Source organism: Podarcis gaigeae, assembly GCF_964106915.1.
Source record: "Podarcis gaigeae genome assembly, chromosome: 13".
Classification (NCBI taxonomy): Eukaryota; Metazoa; Chordata; class Lepidosauria; order Squamata; family Lacertidae; genus Podarcis; species Podarcis gaigeae.
In genome coordinates this window covers 16,012,270-16,030,348 of record NC_139689.1, presented here as the reverse complement: position 1 = coordinate 16,030,348, position 18,079 = coordinate 16,012,270, and the positions used below count along the sequence as shown (strand labels likewise).

Sequence of the window (18,079 nt, the reverse complement as noted above, 5' to 3'; positions counted from 1 at the left end):
CGGGTTCATCCAGGATTATATATATATAAAAGGTAAAGGACCCCTGGACGGTTAAGACCAGTCAAAGGTGACTATGGGGTTGCGGCGCTCATCTCGCTTTCAGGCCAAGAGAGCCAGTGTTTGTCCGCAGACAGCTTTCCGGGTGCTGTGGCCAGCATGACTAAACTGCTTCTGACACAACGGAACACCATGACGGAAACCAGAGCACACGGAAACACCGTTTAACTACCCGCCGCAATGGTACCTATTTATCTACTTGCACTGGCATGCTTTCGAAATGCTAGGTTGCCAGAAGCTGGGACAGAGCAATGGGAGCTCACTCCATCACAGGGATTTAAACCGCCGACCTTCCGATCGGCAACCCCAAGAGGCTTAGTGGTTTAGACCACAGAGCCACCCGCATCCAGGATTGTACTTAATGTAGGAGGAGTCCTGCTGCATCAGGCCCAAGTCCAGCACTCTGCTCTCACAGCGGCCAACCAGGTGCCTACAGGAAAGTGGCAGGCAGGACCCGAGCGCCACAGCAACTCTTCCCGATTGGGATTCCCAGCAAACTGACATTCAGACAAACACTGATGCTAACTTGGCTAGTAGCAACAGGCAACCAAAAATTCAGTGGGCTGGTGGAGGTGGAGGGGCAAATCTTTCCCTTCCTTCCCAAGGACGTTTGGGTTTCTGTCCTGTGCAAAGGAAGAGAAGCCTCTCTCTCAGCTCTGCCAACCTGTTTGGTAGAGGGTGATTTAAGGCTATTATCCTGCCTTTGTGCATTGGCTGTGAAGAAAGGGGAATTCCAGCATGGAAACACAGGAGACCAGCCTCTTAGCTGGCTAGTAAAAACCCACTGCAGGCTATTAAGGGGGGGGGGCTCATTCACAAGGCATGTGGAAGGTCACAGGGTCTTCATTCCTGAGCTAAAGCTTTCATTCATTTGCTTCCAAACTGTGTCTCAGAAGTCAATCCAATGAGTTTTTAACTGACCAGTCATATCAAGTCAACTGTCTACATCTGCATGCAACAACGAGAAGGGGGGGCAGTTCTGGAGGGGGAAAGGCATCCTTCCATTGGTCTTTGATGGTGAACACATCCCTCACAACAAACACTGTGCAAAAACAACCTTCCCACTCCTGCCTAGAGTGAGAATGAATATTGCATCTGCCACTTGTTGCTTTCATAACTGCATTAAGAAAAAACTTTTAAAAAATTCTGTGTTGCTCAGTTAAATAGAAGTGCCTTTATTGGTCTGTAATCAATCGACCCTGAAATGATCAAATGTTGCAGCTTGACCCAGAAATTGCTGGGAGAGATGGGGCTCCTCAATGAGAACCATCAGAAATGGCAGGCTAGCTTTCCAGAAGGAGAGCTGGACATCCCCAATACAAACATCCCCTCTGAGGTCTGAAATCTTTGGATATCTTTGCTAATATTTCTTTCTTTCTGTCTTAAACCCGAAGTCTCCAAAAGGCATGATTCCCAAACCTGGTTGCTAGAGATCCTTTTAACTAGAGATGCTGAGAGTTCAACACTGGACCCTCTGCATGCCAAGGACAAGCTGCAACCCTAAGTTATGCCAACACGACTCTTGAGAAGTCAAAAGGGAGCATCACATTCTGCGCTAAGGCAATGAATATACAAATGAATGCTCCCACCCCTTTTCCTCTATTTCCATAGCCCTGATACATTTCACATGGGCTGGGCATGGGCAGATGTTTCCTGCCCATCAGAAAGTGAAACTAGCAAGGTGGAAGTTGTTGCTTTTTAAAAAAAGGAAGTGTTTTGATGGTTTTAAAGCCCACTTTTAGGTTCTGACAGCTACATAGCTAAAGACCCCATGTTCAGACAGAAGAGGTCTGCCACGTAGAAGGAGCCGCTCCATTTGCCTGCGCACAGCAGGACGACCTGCAAGACAGGAATTTTCTGTAATGGCATGAAGAAAACACCTCCCTGCCACCAATCCACATGGCAAGCCGCTGCTGGCAAATGACACCAAAGCAGGCTAAGATGGCAAGCACAGGGAGGAACGTGGCAACTGTCCTTGGTGATTAGAGTTTTGAACCCCTCCTGTGCAAGACTGTTCTGCCTTCCCCACCCCTGACTCCTGTTTCTTACTACTTGCTTTGCCAAAAATGGATGATAATAATAATAATAAGATGGTTGACATAGATATGCATAGAAGCCTTGAAGATGAAGAGGGCTTGAAAGCAGAAAGATAAGGCAGTTTCTTAAACCCCCGAAGCCTTCATTATCATGTACAGAGAAACCTCAAGTGCGTATCACTGTGTTTGTTCTGATTTCTGCCTCGTTGACCTTGGCCTCTTCCTTCCCACAGTTGAAACTTCCAAAGATCAAGTCATCTTTTGCTGCTTGCCTTGCTTTTACAAAGCATGTCCAGCAAGGACGCTCTGCCTATCTAGGGGGAGAGGACTTCCCAGCAGTGAGATCCTAACTGACCTTGGCCCGATCGCTCTCGTGAGGGTGACAGTAGAGGGAGGAAGATAAATGATACCAGCCACCCTGAGCTCCTTGGATATTAGAGCTTCTTAGGATACTGAGCAAATAAAGAGAAACAGGGAGCGTAACCCAGGAAACAAGAAGCACACATGTCAAGAGGCTGGCCTCTGTACCTGGGAACCTGGGACTACTGTGCGTATCTAGCTCAGTGCTGGCAACACTGACTGGCAGCAGCTGTCCAGAATTTCAAGAAAGGGACATCTCCAATATAGTGGCTCTGAGAGCCCCCCTTGGTTCATTCCCGTGCCATGCACAGCTCAGTGCAAGGAGAAATAAGCCCCCCATTCCTGGCATGGGCAGCTCTCGCCAAGAGAAATCCCACGCATGAGCTCAGGCAGAGAAACTCCATCAGAACATTACAAGGCCCCCTGACGCAGACCAGTCTTCCCTCCAGACACAGCAGTCCCCATTAGGGCTGGGCGATATATCGATACATCACCCAAAACCGGTTTTGAAGTCCGTATCGTGATATCCATTTCATAACTTTTGAACTGGCAATATATCACAAAGCATGTTATGCATGTATGTGTGCTATGCAAAAAAAACACAGTGCAGGTGGAAACCGTGAAGCCAGCCAATGAGTCTCTCGATTTCTGCACCCCGTTATCTCTGCTGGCTCAACTCACAAGAATCACAAGAGCAGGCGCCGGCAAAAATCACAATGCAGGAAAAACCGTGAAGTCAGCCAATACCTCTACATCCTTATTTCAGACATCGTGAGATATCAGCATATTGTGACGTTTCGCTGGTGATACAACACGATGTTGAAAACCAGATTATCGCCCAGCTCTAGTCCCCATGGGACGCAGGTGGCGCTGTGGGTTAAAGCCTCAGCGGCTAGGACTTGCCGATCGAAAGGTCGGCGGTTCGAATCCCTGCGGCGGGGTGCGCTCCCGCTGCTCGGTCCCAGCGCCTGCCAACCTAGCAGTTCGAAAGCACCTCCGGGTGCAAGTAGATAAATAGGGACCGCTTACCAGCGGGAAGGTAAACGGCGTTTCCATGTGCGGCTCTGGCTCGCCAGAGCAGCGATGTCACGCTGGCCACATGACCCGGAAGTGTCTCCGGACAGCGCTGGCCCCTGGCCTCTTAAGTGAGATGGGCGCACAACCCCAAAGTCTGTCAAGACTGGCCCGTACGGGCAGGGGTACCTTTACCTTTACCTTTTACCTAGTCCCCATCCTGAGATCGTCGGTGTCACCATCAGCGCTTGTGGCATTTGCACTCCTGTCTCCCTGTCACCTCCATTCGCAGGTTACGCACCTGCTGAATAGACCCATCCTGGGTCTGTCAAACAATATGGCTCCAGGCGGTTCAGGGAACGCAGCAGGAAACAGCTGTATAAGTGCAACCTAAAACCTGTTCCCCCACCCCACTCCCAGGACCTCTCTGGCGCTCCCTGTGCTGCTCCTCCGGGCAAGCCCCCGGCCACCCCGGCACTCACCAACGGCTCCACGTCCGGCACACCCTCATGCAGACGCACAGCTCCCGATAGCTGAGGTATTGGAAGACGGCCAACCAAACGTCCCGCTGCATGATATGGTCGGATCCGCTGTCCAAGGGTAGGGAGTCGGGCTCGGGGCTGTCGGGCGGCGGACGCACCACGTGCCGCTCCAGCTGCAGCAGAGGCTTGGGCGGCGAGGGCACCAGGGGCCAGTTGAGGAACTGAGTCCGCGCCACCATGCGCAGGCCCGTCTGCCCGGCGGGCCGGCCCGCCTTGCGCCCGCCCGCCTGCTGCTTGGCCCGCTCGCTGCCCCGGCTGGTCGGGCGGTGATTGTTCTCTTTCTCCTGAGAGTTCCCCCGAGCTTTCGGCTGCTTGCCGTTGCGCGCCGTCTCTGAGCTGCCGTTGCGCCGCCCGCCCTCCGCCGCCTCCTCCTCTTCCTCCTCGTCCTCTTCCTCGTCGTCCTCGCTGGCGCTGAAGCCCAGGGCGGCCAGGCGCTGGGAGCGGGTGGCTGGGGAGGCGGCTCGGCTCGACACCCCCCCGCTGGAGCCGTCCGAGCCCCGAGAGTCCGTGTCGGAGTCAGAGTCCGAACTGGAGCTCGAGCTGCTGCTGTTCTTCACCCGCTCCAACATCTGGCACATCTGCTTGAAGCGCTCCAACTTTTCCCGCTGGTGGGACTTGTCCGATTGCGTGGAGGGCTCCAGGGGGCCCGGAGGACCCTTCGGCTTCTGGCGGGAAAGGAAAAACCGGCAGTCAAGAGAGTTCGTGCCCTGGGTTGCTAGCTTGGTTTGCCTTTCATCCGGATGACCTCCCTGTTTGCAGGACTACAACTCCCATCATCCCTGACCATTGGTAATGCTGGCTAGGGGTGGATGTGTTTTGGGAATCCACTCTCTGGAGGGCACCACGATCCCACCCTGCCTGGACCTTTTCATCACATGTTGTCTTGAAAAAGAAGCTGGGGTAGCTCAGCTGGTATGAGACTCTTAACCTCAGGATTAGGGGTTCAAGTCCCATGCTGGGCAAAAGATTCCTACACTGCAGGGGATTGGACTAAATGACCCTCGTGGTCCCTTCCAGTTCTACGATTCGAGGATCTCCCTTCCAGAGGGTATTTACCAGGACTGGATTAAGACCTTTAGAGGCCCTAAAGCTAAGCACTTTAAAAGATTTTGGTACCCCCACATATATCTAATTCAAAATAGAAACCGTGTAATAAATTGTTATTATTTGAAATTAAATAAAACATACAGTAAGATGGAAAATGTCTAATTTTTTTGTACACTTCCACTTTATTCCATGAAACACACAATTTAATTACTATCTTACAGCTGAATTAATGTAGATAGATTTTGTCTCGGTATTTGTGAACTGAAAAGTGAAGTTGCTGGCCCATGATAAATCCAGCAATGGAAAATTTCTGTGGTGCCCCCCCCTTCCCTTAATGTCCTAAGCATGTGCTTATTTTGCTTTACGGTCAGTCCAGACCTGCCGCTTACCAATGGTAGGGTTGACATATTCATTTCAAAACAAGAGATTCTTGCCAGGAGGGAAGATCCCAGCATCCTGCTACCCTAGATATATATGAAATGCAACTCTCAACACTCAAGAGACACAGCCTGGGCTCAGGGCTCCCACATACAGTCTGCTTGGAATTCCACAACAGAAGACAAGGCGGGATGCAAGTGGATTGAATAAAGCATTCCACCATCTCCCCAACCACCTCCCAAGATCAACGGAGAGCAAGCCCTTTAGGTCTGGCCTCTATGTCATCCGGCTGCTTTCGCAACGTCCAGATTAGATGATGGGGAATGCACCCACAAAGGTGAGTGATTAGTTAAGGTCTCTAGAGAAAACTCCAGGTCCAGCTGCTCCCCCCTTCAGACAGGAGGCTGATACCACTTTCTCCGCAAATCTAACCATGGGGATGGGCAAAGAATCTACTTTGCTGCCATAGCAGCATCTCTGACCAAGCATTTAGCAGTTTTTGACTGGACGCTGCTTTTCCGCCATGCCCTGCTTTGGAATGTTTCTGTAACGAAACTGTTTCAAACAGTTGCTTGCAGGGCACTTTGGCGAACGTTGTTGTTGGAAGACAAGACAGAAACGTGGTTGTTGTTTTTTAATCAACAAAGTTGCCTGGAGACTCACCAAAGCCCAGGTCTTCTGGACAAAGCGGGCAAGTTTGGAAAAACCAATAGCCAGAGACGTTAAGGGTCAGTAATTTTTTAAAGGAGCATTTTAGTGTTTTCAATATGACGTTACCTGCCTTGTGGCTTTGAGATGGACAGACTATAAATCAAATAGTTGTAAAGGATCAAGAAACCAGGTTGTGTTTGTGAAAATTGAAAATGCCTGTATTCGCAGCTGTATCTCAGTGCCCTTCGCTTGTGCGTATTTGACATCCTGCTAGGAGGGTGCCGGTGTCAGCTTGGGGAGCTGTCCGTTCGCAGGATACCCCCCTCCCCAAATGGTCAGGTGGGATAATATTCCCTGTCATGTGATTGCAGCCCCACCTAGTGGCCAAAGGGAACACGAGTGCAGTCCTTCTGGATCAGATCAATCACACCACAGTGTTCTGTTCTCACATTGGCCAACCAAATGACTCTCTGAGCAGGGCAACTCTCTCATTCCTGATCCCCAGCGACTGGTATTCAAAGGAGTACTGCCTCTGATTCCGGAGCCTTATCCTCCACCCATTCCACTAAACCCCTTTTAAAGCCTCCCAAGTTGGCAGCCGTTGCAGCAGTCTGTGGGATTGCTGTCAACGCACATGAAAAGGATGCCCCACTTGGGGAGCCCATGAAGCCAGCTGGACCGGCAAGAATTTGGGGGGGGGGGTGGAGTGGCCACTTAGTGACAGCATCAGACTACAGCATGAAGTCACCTGGGAAGCTCAGCATGTCCTGCTCTGGCCAGTGCCTGGATGAGAGACCAATGAAGGCAATGAATAAAATGAGAATGTGCTTAGCAGAGAACCCCAGCCCACTTTTCCTGAAGGCAGATTTTTTTTTTCTTTGCGGGACTGTAGCTCAGTGAGAACGTATTTTGTATGAAAAAAAAGAGAAAAGGGTCTCTGCTCAGCCCTGAAGCTCACTGGATGACCTTGGGAATGGTGTCGTCTCTCAGCCTAATCTACGTCAAAGAGCTGCTGCGGGGATCAAAAATGGAGACGAGCCACGTATTGCTGCCGTCTGTTTCCATGGGAAAAGGTGGGATAGAATAAACAAATAAAATTCAGCCTTGAAACAGGAGAAGGCTGCTGCTGCCCAGCTACCTCCTATCTACTGCCTCAGCCAGAACCAAGGACTTGTTCTTCTCCTTTCACCATATGAAACTGCTTCTGCCAGATGCCTCTCTCGGTACCAGGCATTGCAGAAACCCACTGTCTTCACATCCATGTTTTTCGGGCCTCCCAAAAGGCCTCCCCTACGTCTGATTGGGCAAGGCTCTTCCTACGTGAAGGCTGCCAGCCACACACAGATGCCCCAGCTAAACCCCACCTCTCACCTCTAAGTCGCTGGCGGTGATCTGATTCAAGTGGATGGAGGGGTGGGAGATGGTGCCCTTCACCTCAAAGTCCCCACTGCCCATGCGGCTCCAGGTCTGCATGGATTGCAACTTGTTCCCATCGGGCTGCTGCTCAGTGGCCTGGAAAGGAAAGGTGCAGGCAGAGGAGAGGGAGAGGGAGAGGGAGAGGGGGAGGGGGAGGGGGAGGGAGAGGGAGAGGGAGAGGGAGAGGGAGAGGGAGAGGGAGAGGGAGAGGGAGAGGGAGAGAGAGAGAGAGAGAGAGAGAGAGAGAGAGAGAGAGAGAGAGATGCGTCTTAGGACATGCAAGTGACTTGAGAAAAACGTGCACTGAATTGTGTGAACCTCCATTTGGAATCTGACAACAGCAGCCCCCTGGGTTTATATGAACAGGATCAGGGCCTGGGAGATGGCTCGGCATTCTGCCCAGTCAAAATGCAGCAGGCTCGGCCTCTGCCACTCTAGAGGACGGAGAAGGAAACGTCAGGGCAGCTGATTGTAGCTAAATGTTAGGAGAAACTTCCTCAACAGCACAAGCTATTTGACAGCAGAAAGACAACTGCCCCAGGAGGTGGGGGGTGGACTCTTCTTCGCTTGGGGGTGTTTTTGAGACCAGGTAGCGGATGAGCTAAAGCTGAGCAGTCAGACATCTGCTTAGCATGCAGAAAGTCCCAACTTCTCCTAGTAAGACTGGGAGAGACTCCCTGCCTCGAATCCTAGAAAGCACCGCTGCCAGTTAGTGCAGATTAAGACTGAACTAGGCAGGCCAATGGTCTGAGTTGGCATGAGGCAGCTTCCTGGGTTGATACTGTACGGAGGAGGATGGAATGGAGGTTCTGCGACCTGATGTTGTGCAAGAGCTATGTTGGTGGACAGAACAGGCGCACGTCTTGCTCAAATGTGCTAGAGAAATACAAGGTGCACTCACATGCTGGTAAGCAGGTCACTCCCTTTCCACTTCTCTCCGCACAGCCTCCGTGTCCTGGTTCCCCCTGCTATCCCCCTGTTATCTTATCCTGGCCTTGCTCCATAAAATCAAGCTGGGCGAGAAAACTCACAAGCACTCACCTTCTTCAAATGCTTTTCCCGCGTGCCTTTTAACTGCAAGAGAGAAGAGAAGACTGTTGGAATTCTGGGCTGCAGTGTCTCTAATTCAGAATCCAATCCAATAAGGATTTTGAGGGCAAAGGAAAGCCTTTGGGAATGAGGGCAAGCTGGGAGGCTGTCCCATCAGGTGCAGCAAGTTACTGGGTGTAAAGAAACAAAGAAAAAAGGTGCGATGGGATGTTCTGGAGGAAGCAGTTGGCTCTCCCCTCTGCCCATCCCTCTTAGTGTGGTCAGCGCAGAAGACCAAAACCATAAGCCTGATCAACAACTCAGGAAGGAGGAGTAAAAATGCCCATTTGCGGGGTCCAATGTAAACCACACTTGCAAATGGACAAAGCAGGGCCGACTGTCAGCACCAATCATTGGGTCTGAGAAGCTGCCACCCGATGCCCAGTGACTGATAGGTGGGCAGCCCCATATACCTGCCCCAAGCAGGGTGCTGAGGGCAGGCCAGTTCTTGATCTGGCTCTGGAGCTGAAACACATGCTCCATTCCTGCTCCGATGTGCCAGAAGGGAACTGGAGCTCCTGGATCTCACTCTCATAAGGAAGGAATAACAGAGCTCAACCTCATGTTAAGCAATCTCAGGCCTAATTTCAAAAAGCCTCTGCAAGCCATCAGTTCAGATCACTAGGAACAGCCGTTTGTCCCTCCTCTGGCCCCCACCCCATTGGGTCAAAAGAAAGAAGGGGTGTCAGAAAGAACCTCCCCGCTCGGAGGCAGTATGGCACAGAATCTCAGCTGCTCTGAGACAAAACGGGAAAAGGGCGTTTTGCCTTTGCACATTGCTCACGGCCTTCCTGGAAGCAGCTTTCTGCCACTGCGAGGAAATGGGATGCTTGGCCAAAATGGACCATTGGTATGATCCAGCTGGAGTCTTCTAGCGGGGTGATCCTAGGAGGCCAGGGGTCCTCCATGTTTAGTGGGCTCAGAGACACATTTGGAAATCTGAGGAACCGGCTCCATGATTTAAATCACCCTTTGACACCTTGCCAATTTAAATCACCTTGATTTGAAATCAAACCATCCCCCACCAAAAGGGGGGGGGGGAGATCCTGAAAGGCATTGTAAAAAGAAAAGGGGGCAGGAAGATAGAGGGGATTGGCTGGCACTGAAGAAGGGTCTCAGGTGATGCTGTGGTGCCCAGAACCACACTGGAGACCCCAGGAGAGGACCCTGGGTCCCTGGCCAGGCACGCAACATCCACCAGACAGAGCGGCAGCCTCTGACCTTTTTCTTGGGCCCTGTGTCTGGGGGTGGCAGCTCCTTCTCCTTCTTCCGCTTGTGGGTCCCGGCCTGAACCGGGCTTTCCTCCGTGGGTGGCGGGGGCAAAGGCGGCGCCGGCGCCAACTTCTTCTTGTTCTGAGCAGGCTCGTCCGTCAGCTTCCACCGGACGCCGTCCTCGCCGTTGTCGGAACGCCGCTTCCCCGTGCCGTCGCCCGAGTCCTGCGGGCGCAAGGAGGGGAGGGGGGCAGGGGCAGTTAGCGGGCAGCACAATTCACCTGCGTGCAAGATGGAGCAAGGGAAGGGGAAGGAGGAGGGCAAGCAGCCTGCCAGCCGCTTCCTGCTACCCGAAGAGAACAGGGGGACGGTGGGATGGGCTTCGGCAAAAGCGAGAGGACTCTCAAGAGCAGCAGGACAGGGATCACCTGCACTGGGCACAGACCAGACAGCAGCAGGATGCGGCCCCTTGCAGATGGCTCAACACACGTGGGGAGTTTTATTTTAAACACGGCAAGTTGTCCTTGAGCGTGGACGAACGTAAACATGTTTTCCAGATGGCAGACAAAGAGCCAGACACTGGTTTTGCTCAGGGACTCCAAAGGAGGATAAAAAAGGAAGGCGGAAGGAATAAGGTTCTTGCATTTCTTGCAGGGTGGATAAAAATCAATGATTTTTTTATTTAAAAGTTTTTTAAAAATCAGATTTTTTAAAATTTAAATCGGATTTTAAAAATAAAATGCTTTTGGAGGAAAAATCTTTCTAAAGGTAGTTTTATATTTAAATTACATTATAGTCATTTGTTTTAAGTTTTTCGTGTGTGCTAAAACTCGGTCTAAGTTTTTTTAAAAAAATTTTAGTTGCATCAGTTAACAAACATGTATACATATGCTATAATGTTATTGCTTTAGTTAAATAAATTGTTTAAATTATTATTAAGAAAATGATTGTTTTTTCCTTCCAATAAAGTACAGCAGAAAACATTGTCCAAATATAAACAGTTAACTTATTAAACCTCAAAATAATTTCACAATTATCTGTATAAGTGTTTCTAATACTATAACCAAATCAGTAATTTTTTATATAACTGTAAAATGTACTCTGAAAATTTATTATTCCAAAAATGAAACCTGCATCTGGTTGTAAATATTAAGATTATACCAGCAAGAATGAGTCTTTCTGTAAGAAAATGATTTAAATCAAGTCTTACTGACTAATGATTTAAATCGTGATTTAAATCAAATCCACCCTGATTTCTTATAATCTTTTTTGTGCTGAGAAAAGAACTGGTGGAAGGCAGGCAGGGGAGACATCACCACTGTCACACACAGATTCTCCCCTAAAAGCATGACAGCCTTTTCAAAATGTTGCTCCTCATGGGCAGTTTCCAAAATGGGAAATGTGCCCTTTTATATTTATCATTAGCAAAACGTCAGCCAAACATTCTTTTGCCTCGTGGAGGTACAGAGTTGGCTGGGGCACGCAGGGGAGTCTCAATTTAGGGGAGAAAACTTAACTTTTGCAGATTTCTTCAGTGAGGGGTCTTAATACATTTCTGAGCGTGAGGAATTCAAATCTGCTATTTAATTTTGTGACTGGATAACATTTAGCTTGGCGAGTCTATGTTTGGTGAAGAAGCATATAAGTTGCTTTCCGAGAATCAAATAATTTCAATTTTATCTTCTGAACATGTCAGCTAATGCTAAATAAAAACAAAAATAAATAATAATAATAGTATTGATATACAATACTAATATATAAAACATTAATATATAATACATTTACAGTATATGATTTCTATGTATTTTACACACAATTTAGTTTTGCTTGGTAAGTAAAATAAATATTGCCATATTTACGCAAATCTAACGTGCCATTAAATCTAATGCGCACCTCAATTTTCAAAACCTTGGAGCCAAAAAAGTATTTGCTGGTGAGTGTAAATGCGCCATCAAATCTAATGCACACCCTATTTTTCAAGATGTAATTTGTAATTTGACCCATTACATTTGAGTAAATACAATAATTAAACCAGAACAACTTTTGAATTTTGAAGTCATGTTGCAACTTTTTAGCGCTTTTGGAATTTGGAAGCTGAAAAAATAAAACTTGCTCCGAAATGGGACACGGCCTTTGCTGTACGTAACTTCCTCCTCAGGAGATCTGAGTGGATCTCTCCACTTTAAGCTTCAGACAAGCTGTTAGGACCCCATTTTGGGAGAATGCCATTTTATAAATACATATCTAGATACAGAAGACCCTGGTTGGGGAGGAGAGATCCGGTTGCAAACAGGTGACAATTCACTGGGGAGAAATCTGAGGGCCCAGTGGTTCAGCACCCGCTTTGCCTCATGAGGTCTGGAAGCATGACTACCAAGGCAACAAGCAGCTCCGCTCTCTTTCGAGGATGGTGGGCCAGGAGGCCTCGAGGAGAGTTTATTTCCACATGACAACAGGAAATACTGAGCAGAAGCGGATTAGCCGAGGAATGGGCGTGCGGAATTTCAGGCTGCGTATTCCCTGCGTCCAGAGCCCACAACCATCCATCACTCCCCCCCAGTGCTGGCTGGGAGGGGGCCAGGGAAAAGCACAGAAGCTGGGAGCCTAACCTGGATGTTGAAGCAGCTAATTAGGGCAAGGAGCCCAAAGGGCAAAATCAAAGTGAAAGGATGCACACCCAAACCTGGCTCCATTACGCCCACCCTCCCCAGCACATACACACAGAGCCTCCCAAAGCAAGACTGGCCTGGCAGGGCACGGATGGCCCCCCAGCCCACACTGGGCTGGCCATGCAAAGGTCTTCCGTCGCCCCCACCGCACTGCCCAGCAGACCCATCGACGTACTTTCATCGATTTGCCTTCTTTCTTGCACTTGGGGCATTCCCAACAGTTTGGAATCTCGTTGTTGATGACCCCTTCGGCTTTCCCCATCTGCAAAAGAGAAAAGGGGTGACAGCATCTGTTAGGCCCAAAGAGTGGGGTTGTTGTTGTTGTTGTTTGCAAGGGCCAGTTTCTCTCTCTCTCTCTTTCTTTCTCTCTCTCGTTCACTCACTCCCTCACCTTCAAGCAGCCCGGATGCACAATCTCGTTGCAAATGGTGCACTCCATGAGCGACAGGTTGAACTTCTCCTCTTCGCCCTCCACTGTGTCCTCTTTCCCGGCCTCCCCACACACCAGGCACACGGCCGTGTGAGGTAGAACTGGCTGCAACGAGAGAGGGGTGGGAAGTGAGGGGCAGGGGTGGAGGGTCGGGGGCAGGGATGGGGGTTCACTCGTGTGAGGCTCCTTCCCACCCCGCAGAAACAGGTTACAATGAGGAACTGCGGGAAAAGTCAACGAATCGACAGTACATTAGATGCGTGCAACGGCTCTCCTGTGCAGCTAACTGAGATCCCTGAAGAAGCTTATCTTCGGCAATTTCCCCATCCATTGCGCCATTGCTCGTGGGAACGCACTGCATTTTTTCGCCACTGAATGCAATGCCCGGTTCTAAACTTTGCATCAGAAGTATTGGTTAAAACGCGTTCTATGCGAACTGGGGTAGCTCAGTTCATAGAGCATGAGGCTCTTAATCTCAGGGTTGCAGATTCAAGCCCCACGTTGGGTAAAAGGCTGTTGCTTTGCCTCGAAGGCTCCCTCGTAGTCCCTTCCAACTCGACAATTCTATGATTCTGTAATTCTTTCACAAGGAACACACCCCCCACACACATACACAGAGCGCTCGGTTCCTGAGCTTTCATAAGGGGGCAATCACTGACATAACACTTTGAAAGACAAGACAAGCCACTCTACAGATATTTCAGGGAAACAATAGGACTCAGCAATTGCTATGGGACCTTCTATGAGACTGGGGAGAAATGATCGGATATGAGGCTCCTAGAATAACTGCGGCTTGCAGCATCTAAACAGATCAAAGATTACTTTTGCTTCGAATCAAACAAGTCTCCTGCAGCCGATAGAAAGCAGATCCAAAACATGTGAAACAAGAAAAGGAACCCAAATCATGCGATAAACTCAGTTCCCGGGCTGCACAATTCCAGGACTGGGAGACGGAGGCATCTTCGAATGCTCACATATACAAACAAACATATTCCATCCCTGCAAGCAAAAGCCGGCTTGCAAGAAGAACCTGCAGCTCTTCTGCCTGACATGGCAGCTGTTTAGATGCAGAGAGCTCCTCTGCAAAGTTCCTCACTCGCTCACATGATGTGATCTGGTTTTACATGCAACGCTCAGCTGGTTCCAACATGCAGTAAAATAGCTCGAGGGACAGTGCTGACACATCAGAGAGCACGTGAGGCAAACTGAATATGTGAAAGCCCTCTCATGTAGAAATAATAATAATAATCCTGCATGTAGAAAGTAATTAAGCCAGCATGTCAAGCAGGACACTTTCACTTTTCAAAAGTCTCCCTTCCTAACATACTAGCTTTCTATATGTAGGGAGCAGTGTGGTCTTGCACAGATGCAGATATATTTGTAAACATGGAGAATTCCTCCATGCCAAGCCCCCCACCTGCATCCTGAATTATTAAACCCCGGTTAGAACTGTACCCCACACTTTTTTTCTACACATCTGACATATCTGAGAGTCACACGCAAAGCCAGAAGAGACAGGAACATGCGGCAAGAATGAGGACTTTGAAAAGAGATGCGGCTGGCATTTTTAATGACCTGCCTCAACCCTTGAGAGAACCAGGAACGCATGAGAGTTTATGAAGACTCCCTCAATGCAGGCTTGACGGCATTTACCTTCACAATCCTAAGGACCAGAAACTTATGCCGCATTTAAAATCACGTTCAAATTTTCTTTGCTAATTTAAAATCACAGCACATCTCAAGCAATTAACCCAGAAATCACTTGTCATGTTTCTTTCATGGGCAGGCAAGTTAGAAAACGGACATAATTGGAAACACAGTTCATATTCCACGTTGGTGGTTTGCAATGAAAGGTATGGTCTTTGGCTCTTTTAGAGAAATTGACACAACAAAAGAGATGTTGTTGAGGAATCATCTAAGAGCAGTGATGGCCAAACTTGGCCCTCCAGGTGTTTTTGGGACTACAATTCCCATCATCCCTGACCACTGGTCCTGTTAGCTAGGCATGATGGGAGTTGTAGTCCCAAAACAGCTGGAGGGCCAAGTTTGGCCATCACTGATCTAAAAGGATACCTTTACTGAAGTTTAGTGTCCTCTCCTATAAGCTAACAGAGGTGTCTCTGGACTCTCATACTGCATGGCAGTCTAGTTCATTTTGGAGCAATTAGTGACACATACTTTGAATGCCCCTATTGGATATCCAGTGCCTTACCACTTTGCCGTTGGGCTTATTAGTTTTTCCGTGAAAACTTTAATAAAATCAATGGGGGTTTTTTTTACGCCTCCCTTACCAATCTGTGCCAACCTGCCCCTCTATTTGCCGCGCTGGAGTCAGGGGACCAGCAACCCCAAACCCTGGACAGAAACCCACCCTGCAAACCACCCTCCCTGCCGCTTCCCCACTCACCGCCGTGCACTGCCGCTGGAGGCAGGACTGCTTCATGCGCCCAGGCCCCCCAAACTTCTTCATGTCCTTGCAGAAGTGGCACTCCCCACACTCCGACCGCAGGCAAGCTTTGCACTTCCGGCACCGCGTCCGCCGCCGGCGAGCTCCAGCCCCCGCCCCTTTGCTGGACGACATTGGCTACGTCCCGCTTCAGCTACTCTCTGGGCTGCAAGGAGAGAGAGAGAGAGAGAGAGGCGCGCAACCGATGAGCGAGCCACCGCTTTCCAAGGCGGGCAGGCAGGGGGGCAAGGAAAGTGGCAGCCGCCAAGATGAAGAGGAGAGAGGCAAACCGAAACGCAAAAACAAGTGAACCGAGATCCTGGAATAATCGTCAAGGGGAGGAAACTGTTAAATAGGCAATGCGCTGGAAGAAGAAACTGGAGCGGTGGAAACCCTTTGCTCACAGGCCTGGCTAAGACTGCCAAGATTTCCAATGCGGCCTGCAAGGTCATGATGGACGCACCAAGGCCACCTGCCCTACATCTGATGTCATGTAAGGGCCAAGCAAAGATGTGGCTCAGATGAAAAGGAGGGTGCAGACACAGCTGATCAGCCCTGCGCAACAGGGCAGATGCAGAGAGCAGACGTCCCCATCATCAAGGTGTCATGGAATGAACAGTTCAGGTCAAGAAATATTGCACCCATTCAAAGTGAAATTGGGGCAACCCACTACACCAGGATGCCTTGCTGCCACTCCCAGTTTTGGGAAGGGTGAAGGGACAAGGGGTCCAGCGTCAATATGCACCTGCAGTTTGGCAGATTCAGGGAACTTGGGGTCTGCAGTGGGCCCACAACTCTGAGCCTGTGAAGAACCTTAGTGCCCCACAGAGGCTGGAACCACAAAGCAGTGCATCCCATCGCCGTCTAGGCTAGGACAGGTCACGCAACAAACCCGGACATCTTGCAGAACTTTCCAGTCAGGCCTGGTTCTTTGGTGCAAGGAATCAAGAGACTCATTTTGCAGCTCTCGTTTTGCCACAGACTGCATTGCTCAACTTCACCTACAGCAGCCCGTTCCTTGCTATCGCTCTGTTTGTGTGTGTGTGTGTGTGTGTGCGCATGCACGTGACACACACACACACACACACACACACACAGGATTTTCATTCTTCTCCAAGATCAGGGAAACGGTCCGGACACGCGACAGAGAGCTCTTGACATGCTTCTTATTATAAACAGGAAGCCTGTGTATATGGCCATGGCTTTAGATTTTGTCCGAAACAGAACTGGAAGGGGGGGAACACTTCACACCCCTTAGGAGCAAACCACTTTACTGGAGCAGGGAGGGAAAGGTATATGTGTCTGCAGGCCCCAACTGCCACAAAAACTAAGTTTTTAAAAATGCTCTGCTGTTGAACAAACTGCACATACACACAGACACAACACCCTACAGCTCTCTCAGAAACATCGCACAGCAGAGTAAGGAACCAAGCAAGATTACAATATCAGCACCAAAAAGGCAGAGCAAATCAGCCTTTGCTGAATATAACTGCACGGCAAAGTTCAGAAACAGAAGTTTTAAAAAGAGAAAATAAACTCATTGACGATTTTAGAACCTCTGCTTCCCAGCATTTGAAAAGTCTTAAATCTTCTACCATCCTGACCAAGCTTAATAAAACCCAATATTGATAGTTGCAAAACTACAACTCGGATCCAAAAACAAACAAAGCCAACAAGCCCGATCCTTTTCACACAAATAATTCTACGTGCTTAAAAGGGCTTTGGGACACCTGCATTTCTGGACAAAGCTCCCAATCCCACAGAAGAGCCACTTTTGAATCCTCTTTATCTTTCATTCAAAAGCAGCTGGTGCTATGGGAGAAGTCTGCTGTTTCTGTCTGTTTGCACCCTGATCTATATGAATAAATACAGAAAGAAAGCTAGGGCTCTAGTTTATTTATTTCCTTCCCTGGGTTACTTATTCCAAGACATGATCTTCAGGTACATGAAGCAGCAACCTTGCTAACGCCAAGCAGGCTGTGCAGCAACACCTTTTTATAAGCTGTCTTAAGGTCCATCATGGGAGAAAGGCAGGATATATGGGCAGTAAATTTAAGTGATAAAAGAGGTCCCCATCCAACAGAGAGTCTTCTGGTTTGCCTCAGCCTCCGGAGAGTTCTCAAGGCAGACAAACTTCCCTCCCCTGTAACAGTTATCACACAAAAATGGGTTGGGAGTCAAAATATCAGAAACCCACAACAATGTTTGGAAGGGGAAAATATTCAGCAGGGAGGGCAAAAATTGCAAGAAGCAACCTTGAGCATATTTGTGCTCCAAAACAAAAAGGTCCAGCACCAAAGTTTCCATTTTCATCCCCAATAAAAACTGAAGTGCATGACAACAGAGTAAATGACGCAAAGTTGAGCAGTTCCCCCCTCTCCACATGATTTCTTCTGTTTATGCTCATGACAGGCAGCAAATATTTCCCTAAGATTCTCTCTCTACCCCTCCACCCCATCACTGAAAATTCAGCACAGCTCCCTCATCCCCACTGAGCCGCAACCTTTCAAACCTAGAAACGCGGTCCTGATGCTGACTGCACTGTCTAAACATCAACTTTTGCACATGCCCAATACAATCACAGAAGAATATGCATGGCTCTGGATGCAATTATACAGCAATAGCCATTAAAGAAGAACAAATCTAAGAACCTTTGCAGTGGGTTTCTTTTTGTTATTGAAAGAAAAGCGCCCAATTAATTATTTTTTTACAGCGGTTGGAGGGTGCGTTTT

The 18,079-nt window shown here is 49.0% G+C and overlaps 1 protein-coding gene across 3 annotated transcripts in view; it reads right to left on the bottom strand.

Annotated features, from left to right (window-relative positions):
* FBXL19 (F-box and leucine rich repeat protein 19) overlaps nt 1-18,079 on the bottom strand; it is a 33,816-nt gene that overhangs the window by 10,223 nt on the left and 5,514 nt on the right. For all 3 annotated transcript variants that reach the window (XM_083707379.1, XM_083707377.1, XM_083707378.1), the window contains 7 exons: nt 15,309-15,513; nt 12,863-13,006; nt 12,647-12,733; nt 9,812-10,027; nt 8,543-8,575; nt 7,457-7,597; nt 3,950-4,674 (listed from right to left, as the gene is read on the bottom strand). In XM_083707379.1, coding sequence (XP_083563505.1) covers nt 3,950-4,674; nt 7,457-7,597; nt 8,543-8,575; nt 9,812-10,027; nt 12,647-12,733; nt 12,863-13,006; nt 15,309-15,482 — 1,520 coding nt within the window. In that variant the 5' untranslated portion in view covers nt 15,483-15,513. The remainder of the gene's footprint in view (nt 1-3,949; nt 4,675-7,456; nt 7,598-8,542; nt 8,576-9,811; nt 10,028-12,646; nt 12,734-12,862; nt 13,007-15,308; nt 15,514-18,079) is intronic.